At 47.1% G+C, this 8,456-nt stretch overlaps 1 protein-coding gene across 11 annotated transcripts in view; it reads right to left on the reverse strand.

Moving 5' to 3' along the window:
- Nucleotides 1–5,006: 5,006 nt before the first annotated feature.
- The window catches only part of LOC129857335 (adhesion G protein-coupled receptor B1-like), a 90,886-nt gene continuing 87,436 nt past the window's right edge, over nt 5,007–8,456 (reverse strand). For all 11 annotated transcript variants that reach the window (XM_055925468.1, XM_055925472.1, XM_055925469.1 and 8 more), the window contains 4 exons: nt 7,440–8,125; nt 6,574–6,609; nt 6,077–6,235; nt 5,007–5,432 (listed from right to left, as the gene is read on the reverse strand). In XM_055925468.1, the coding sequence (XP_055781443.1) occupies nt 5,238–5,432; nt 6,077–6,235; nt 6,574–6,609; nt 7,440–8,125 (1,076 nt within the window). In that variant the 3' untranslated portion in view covers nt 5,007–5,237. The remainder of the gene's footprint in view (nt 5,433–6,076; nt 6,236–6,573; nt 6,610–7,439; nt 8,126–8,456) is intronic.

Genomic DNA, 8,456 nt, shown 5'->3' on the forward strand with positions numbered 1-8,456 from the left:
ACACCCCCCCCCCCCCCCCCCCCCCACACACACACACACACGCACACGCACACACATTCACGCACACGCTCATATTCACACACACATTGGGCCTAATTGCATGGTAGACAGACACAGAGGGGTGATTTCCATGTAATCGAATCCAGGCCTCTCCTGCAGATTACATTTAATTAGCCCTCTCATCTGAAGTGAACACAGCGAGGGTCCCTGCATAGCACCTATAAACTCTGCCTCCTGAAAAAAGGAAACAGGACAAACAATGAGATGACAACTCACACCAAATAATCAAATACATGGACTCTACTCTATTAAAATACAACACAAAACAGCCCTTTCTTGGAAATATGCTAACTTAACCTTTTGAATTTGGAACTGCAAGAGTGGCTAGCAATCTTTTACGCGCCCATCCTCCTAACAACATGTTCCACCTCACAACACAAGTGGTTTCCTCTTCTTAGCAGTTTTAACAAAGTCTTATACAAGTCTTAGGCCATATAGCTACTTTCTGTCAGTATGGTGGTGTGATCGTGGGCTGTAGTGATAAGCCTTTGGCTATTGCAGAACAGAGCTGGGATGTGTGTGTGTGTCTGTGTGCCTGCAACCACCAATGTTATCTACAACCCAGGAATAATAGCCTGGCGGCACCATTAGCCTGTAACTACATGGATAAGGGTGTCGATGTGTGTGTGTGTGTGTGTGTGTGTGTGTGTGTGTGTGTTTGTGTGTGTGCGTGCGTGCGTGCGTGCGTGCGTGCATGCGTGTTTTGCTGGCCAAGCGAAGATAGCGACAGAGTCTGTGTATGTATGTGAAAGTGAGTGTGTGTTTGCACGAATGTCTTCAGCTGTTGTAATTGCCCTCAAAGGTCCTGGTAATCTCTCGACCATACAGAGCGTTTTGTTGCTGAAGCCAGTAGTAATCGCTGTGCCTGTCTAACCCAGCAAAGGGGAAGCTGTAAAAACAGATGTCCTCATGAATTAGTGAAAGCTGTTATGAAAAATTAACTGATGACCAAAGAGACAATGCCAGGGGGTTTATGTTAATTTTATTATTTATTTGATATACCAGACTGTTTAATTATATATATATATTCTCTTCAGCTGGGTGTGTTCAGTTTGGATGCTGTGTTCCTCTCCAATGAGATTTAGGGAGGCAGCATAGATAGGCTTGTAATGGGGGGAGAGAGAGAAGAGCAGAAGGTAGGGAAAGAGAAGAGGGAGAGGGCGGAAGAGGGCATAAATGGTGAAGAGAGGGAAGAGGGGGAAGAGGGTGAAGAGGGAGATTTCGAGGTCATGAAAAAAAGCATTCCCTCTCTCCTCCCCTCCAGCTCTTCCATTCCCTCTCTCCTCCCCTCCAGCTGTTCCATTCCCTCTCTCCTCCCCTCCAGCTCTTCCATTCCCTCTCTCCCCCAGCTCTTTAAATCCATCTCTCCTGTAGCTTTTCCGCTGGCATCAGTGAGGATGGAGCACTCTGAGAGTCCATAGGCGGCCAGTGTTAACTCCTGTCATTTGATCCTCAGTACATTAAAACCTAATGCCAGTCCGTAGTATAATGAGGCTTAATTTGAACCTAATGTCTGCTGATTGCCTAATGTACAATGTGAGGCTAATATCTATGGATGGAAACTAATGATGGGTACTATAGGTTTCTACCAAGACTGCGGCTCACGCTGGATCATTGGAGGCATTCTGATGTGTATATGGGACCAGCGAAGGTCTACCAGAGTCATTTGTAGGGGTTGTAATACTTAGAGAACCTGTTCACTGGACTTTGAACCAGGACTGGTAGGATGGTTACGTGAGAAGAAAGGTTGGCTTGGCTGTGAATGAGAGAGGAGATGAGAGGAGAGAGGAAGGTGAGTCAGTGTGTTTGTAACACACACGCACATGCGCACACACACACACGCCCAGCCAAGGGCTTTGATGTAGGTCAGCTGTTGGACCCTGTCAGCCTAAATCAGTGCCAGTTTCTCTCTGAGCCCCTGTGACACTGCTGCACATACATTCCCTGTTCTGAAAAACACAAATAAATCATCATCTGTGCCCAACCACAGGAGAGGAGGGAGGGAGACAAAACTCCAGATTCCAAATGAAGAGTCTCACTCTGAAACTACTTTTTTAAACACCAAGCTAAAACAGAAGAGAATCAGGGAGCGGAACAATGCCCAGTGGTTTGTTGTCTGTGTGTGGAAGGCCAGATGCTGTTCTTTGGAGGAGTGTTTCAGTGAGTTCGGTCCACTGTGCAGCTGGCCTCCTCTCTCTGAGTGGAGATGTGGAGGATGGAGGAAGTGTAGGGGTTGGAGAACAAACCTCTGCATAGAGGGGAACAACTCCTACACCTACTGGGATCTGGGCCTCGGTACCTTGGTAACATTGATATGTTAATGTTAATGACTTTTGTGTTTATAATTTGATGCAACTCCATATTTTCCTAAGAGATACGTTGTGGTTAGTCCAGCAGTCCAGCATACCTTTTAAACATTCCTGTATGGTACAGAAGGCCCCTAAAACCTTTTCCATTGGATTTGCCCCACTTAAAATGTCTAAAGTTGATCCATTGTGAATAAATTAATGAATAAATTATAGCCCAATAATTAGGGTGAGGACATTTAGCAGCTCTGCAGTGACATGGAGTAATATCCTCTATCCTCTATTTGCCTCCACCGTTGATGGATTCCCTAAATCTAATAATAACACACATCATTTTTATTTGCCTGGGGTATTTACGAGCAGTTAAATCTTTATTAGCCGAGCGAGCGTCTTGTTGTCCAGATTGGGTGTCTGTTCAGGGGCTGTAAATAATGCTTAGGTCATTACAGCCACACGCCTTCCCATTTCTAATCTCACACACAAGTGGAAGCACGAGCACACACACATATGGACGAACATGTACACACGCGCGCGGGTGCTATGCTGACATGTGGAATTGTTTTAAAACGGTCATGCTACTTGATTTTGATTTTGAATTTTAGGATCCATTTAGGTATGGTCTGACAAACACGCTCTAGCTCTGCCCCCTTTCACCACAGATGAGGAAGTGCACCACTGGGGGAAGTGGTGGATTGAGAAGCATCCAATGCAACAAAACAGATATCTCTAGTTTAAACTGACTGATGTCGATGAGGAGTTTTTTGTTATGTAATTTAGATTTACGCAGCGGTGTGTCAGTGGACTCTAGGGGTTTAAATAGAGTATATATTAGGAATATTGTCAGTATAATGCACCAGGACAACTGATACTTTATTATATAGATATACTTTTATTAGAAATATGACACATTCATTTTGTGCTCTGAAAACTGTACATTAACAAAGAGTCAACCCCTGTGAACTAAAAAGGTGGAGCGGCGGTGGAGGTTAAAGGTCAGGGGACAGAGGTCAGGGTTCATGTCAGACAGGTACAGATCTGAGGAGGGAGTGACAGTCAGTGATACCAAAACACACACTGTTACATGGAGTTACAGAACACTCATATTCCAGTACCCTGAAAAGGATGGGAGGTGAAATGGCACCCTATTCCCTATATAGCGCACTACTTTTAACCTGATGTTAATTCCTGCCAGTTGACCAGGTCAAAAGCAGTGCACTATATAGGGAATAGGGTGCCATTTCGGACGCAGATGTAATCTGAATAATCATGGTCATAACAATAATAATGAGAACAATAATCCCCAAGCACAGTAAGAAAGATATTTATAGGCTAAAATTCATTCTGTAGAACTCTGTTGAAATAATTACATTGCTGTACAACAGGACTCCAAAAGAGCCTTGTGCTTTCTCTGTGTGCAACTAATCCGTACCACATACTGCCGAGTCACAACCTCTGTAATGTCCTATACAGTATTTATCATATATATTTTTATATTTATTCATTTCCATTGTCATTATTAAGCATAATTCTTTATATACTTTGTGACATGAGTATCCTTCATTTTTTACCACCTGCATTTGCCGAACAAGCAGAATTATATTTGCCACAAATGTACCAAGCCTGCTTGTACACCAAGCAACCAATCAACCAATCAAAACACTGTCTCCTTGGCTTCTGCTGAGGTCATAGAAGCTTCCACCAATGAGATATGGCCATCTTGGCTTTCTGTGATGTCATTAAGGGCATCCGCAAATGAGATATCTCATCCTTGTTGGTCTATGCTGATGTCACTATGGCCCCCACCAATGGGAGGGTTTTCCACCCTTTGGCTGACTGTGATGTCATCGGTCTGCTCCCTTCCTGTCAAGGGGGTGTGGACTCTGTATGACAGTGCAGTGGAGGGGCTATTAGTTGGCATGGAGAGGCACATGGTTATGGTCCAGCAGTCTGCCTCCTCCACTGCCTAGGCGTGTTTGGGACATGTACTGTATGTTGGGTGAAGGTCTTGTCCAGACCAGGTCCATTGCCTAAAGGCTTGGTTGGAACATGAACTGTGTGGCTGGTCCAGGTGATCTGTTAGCAGGCTGGTGAAGAGTCCATAGGCAGTTGCAGTCTGTCCTTTTAATCTACACTACCTACACCACCCAACTGCCAAACTGGCTAACCATCAACAAAGATCTAATGGAGGAGAGAGGGACTCAAGCATGTGTCCAGTGAAGTAATAATGTGGATAATAACAGACCGGATATATGACTTTCTGACATAGTAAACAAAAAACTGATTCCAGCAGCAATAAGAAAATATAACAAAATGCACCGCAAACCTGTTCTCATTCCCCCCATTTATAGGCAAGTGTCCTTTCTCTCTTTCCTTCTCTCTCTCTTAGTTGGGTCCTAACATAAAAGAGCTGCTCTCTCTCTCTCTCTCTCTCTCTCTCTCTCTCTCTCTCTCTCTCTCTCTCTCTCTCTCTCTCTCTCTCTCTCTCTCTCTCTCTCTCTCTCTCTCTCTCTCTCTCTCTCTCTCTCTCTCTCTCTCTCTCTCTCTCTCTCTCTCTCTCTCTCTCTCTCTCTCTCTCTCTCTCTCTCTCTCTCTCTCTCTCTCTCTCTCTCTCTCTCTCTCTCTCTCTCTCTCTCTCTCCTCTCTCTCTCTCTCTCTCTCTCTCTCTCTCTCTCTCTCTCTCTCTCTTTCTCTCTCTCTCTCACCGTTTCGTTGGTCATTGATCGTTGGTCGTTGGTTCCCAGAGTGAGATTGAGATGTGGAGCTGCGAGAAGGGAAGATGTCTGTCTGTCTGTCTGTCTGTCTGAGAGCTGGGCTGGGGGACGGGGTTGGCTGCTCTCTGTCTCTCTCTCGGTCTGTCTCTCTGTCTCAGTCTCAAACCTCTGTCTGCAGGTCCATGATCTCCTGTCCCACCAGAGGGATGGTGGCGCTGGCCTTCTCCCACTCCACGTTCTGCAGCTCCAGGGGAGAGGCCGCCAAGGGCTCCAGGTCCTTCCTCATCCACGACGGGGGAGATTGGGTCTTCCTGATGCCCTCCCAGGCTCTCTTACTGGGTGTCTGCTGCTTGTCCTGTTGGATAGAGGGAGGGACGGGTGAGGAGAACAGGTGAACCAGAGAACAAACTAAATCATCAAAGGGCAAGAGACGTGATATTGAGGCGTTGACATGCATTTTGCATGAGAGACACAGAGAGAGACAGAGAGAAAAGAGAGAGTCAGTGAGAGGTAGAGAGACAGAGAGATAGCGAAGGGGAGACAGAGATAGAGATAGAGAGATAGAGATACAGACAGAGAGGTAGAGATAGAGAAGAGAGATAGAGAGAGGACAGAGACACAGAGACACAGAGAGACACAGAGAGTCAGAGAGACACAGAGAGAAGAGAGATAGAGAGAGGACAGAGACACAGAGACACAGAGAGTCAGAGAGACAGAGAGAGAGAGACAGAGAGAGAGAGAGAGAGACAGAAAGAGAGACAGAGAGAGAGACAGAGACACAGAGAGAGAGACAGAGACAGAGAGACAGAGAGACAGAGAGACAGAGAGAGAGAGACAGAGAGACAGACACAGAGAGAGAGAGAGAGAGAGAGAGAGAGTGCTATTCATGGAGAGAGAATGGTTAAAAAAGGTGGAGAAGGGGAAGAAAGAAGGGGAAGAAAGAGAGTGAGTCAGACAGACAGAGAGAAAGAGATAAGAGTGAGAGACAGAGTGTCGTACGCTCATGATGGTCTTGTCGCTGCCTGCTGAGGACACACTCCACCTCTTCCCTGCCTTCCCATCGCCAGGCGGAGACGCCTTGTCCTGGTCTGTACTGTGGATCTTCCTGTTCAGGTCCTGGAACATGTCCTGGTGACGCTTCCGTGTGTGCATGATCTTCTACATGGGACAATCACACAGGAAAATCCACCATCAACATCAATCCTCCTTAAACAACAACATAGCTTGTGCAAGATCTTCTACATGGACCAAACAAATAAAAAACATCCATCATAGAAAAGTCATTAATTTAGGTCGCATCCACCACAGACATCTACAAAGCTTAGATAGAGTACTGCATATGATCTGCTATACTGTCCCATGCACCATAATTATAAAGAAAAAGGGATTATGTAAATTCTAGTGGATTTTTGGAAGCAGAATTGAGACATTAGACAGTTAGTCAAACCAGCAAGACATTATGTCAAAAGAAATGCAGTCCAGAAGTCTGAAATTACCTCAAAATCCAGCTCCGCGTAGCGAGATTTTCGTCTCTGGAGAAAGACATGAGGAAAAGATTAAAAAATATATTCTGCTGTCATCTATATGCTGTGTGAATTTGACTAGACACAATGGTGATGTCTTCCTCAGCATTTCACTCTGTTTCACTGTTATTTTCAAATCAGTTTAAACAACAGAAAGTTTCTCAGTGATAACAGTGACTCATGAGAAACTGAGCGTCCATGTTGGTTCATCCTGACACCATTGGCGTGAATCCTTGCAGTAAACAGCTTGTGATCGTGTGACCTTTGTCAGCAAGCAGAGAAAGAAAGGCATGACCTTCAGGCTGGTTGGTTGTTGGTTGCCCTGGCAGCTGCGACCTTGCACGCACAGCATTTTGGGAGGGGAGCGAGTTTGGCCCTGAGGTGAAAAGACACCAGCAGGCTGAGAGGTCTGACTGTCTGCCTATCTGACTGGCTGGCTTGGCACGACTAGCTGTGCGTGGGTGTGTGCTGGTCAGTGTAGCTGTCTGAGTTTGAGCTCCCCCACTGGACTGGCACAGTCAAGGAGAGAATACTAAAACCTGACCTTTTTACAGATCTTGGCGTTCTGTCGAGCCAGGCGAGATTGGGATATTTCTGTACATGTTGCCAGTACAGTGCTGTTACCACACAGAAAAGGATAGCGACTATAAAGATATGTCAACAGAAACTATATGCCATGAATACAGTGCCACCACATACTGACAGGAAACGGCACTGGCTGGTTTCTGATATTTTCTTGATCATGGAAAACACCATCATTTGGTGAGAACATGGGGTTGTGTGTGTGTCTATGTGTGTGTTTGTGTATGTGTGTGTGTGTGTGTGTGTGTGTGTCTTACCTCCAGGGAGCTCATGGAGAGAGTGGACACGGTCTCGCTCTTGGACATCATTCCAGAGTTCCCAGAATCACCCTGTTCACACATGCTGTTGGTCATGTGGGATTCTCCGGAGACGTTCTGCATGTTGTGGACGGGCGACTCCCTCTCCGAGCAGGAGACACTGACCAGGTCCGCAGGCAGGCTCTTCAGCGCGAAACCCGGGACGCCCTCCACCCCCGCCGAGTTGGCCAGGTGGATGAGCCTGGTCTGGGGCATCTGCTGCTCGATGCTGATGTTGTACTTGGCCGTCGTGTCCTCCTTGCTGCCCTTTCCGGGCCGCCCCAGGGTGCCAGTGTTGTTGTTGTTAGGCAGGATGATGTACCCTGGTCCCGGGCCTGTTCCTGTGCCCTCAGGCCCTCCGGCCTCCCCTGTCCCCCGTGGAGACAGCTCCCCGTCCAGCTGTTTAAAGAGCTCCCCGTCACAGATGTAGATGGACTTGGCTCCCGGCAGCTCGGTGCTGATGCCCTTGGTGGCGCCACCCTTCTCCCTGCGCAGGGTGAGGGTATGACTGGGGTAGTCTGCCACATTCTGGAGGTGGACCTTGGCCATGCTGGCAGGCATAGTGTTGAAGTTAGAGCCCTTCTGAAGGGTCAGGGGCTGGGAGGATGGCTTCTCATCACCCTGGAGAGAGGAACGCTTCAGAGTACCTGGGGGGAGAGGGAGGGAGGGAGGGAGGGAGGGAGGGAGGGAGGGAGGGAGGGAGGGAGGGAGGGCGACAGAGAGAGAGAGAGAGAGATTTGAGAGGATGCAAAACTCAGAGATAAAGAGAGGGTGACTCAAGATGTCCAACTCAGACTTGGACATGCTATAGAATGAGTGCAAACCTTCCCACTGTTGATTGAACTAGTGACTACACTGCCTTCCTTGATCTTCTGATCATTAGCTTGAAGATTACGCCGCGACCCCGTTTCACTGTAACTGCTGGCTTGCTGTGGTGTGCATCTCACTATTGAGCACAGGGCTAGACAACAGCATCAG

The sequence above is a fragment of the Salvelinus fontinalis genome, chromosome 6, assembly GCF_029448725.1.
Source record: "Salvelinus fontinalis isolate EN_2023a chromosome 6, ASM2944872v1, whole genome shotgun sequence".
NCBI classification, from domain to species: Eukaryota; Metazoa; Chordata; class Actinopteri; order Salmoniformes; family Salmonidae; genus Salvelinus; species Salvelinus fontinalis.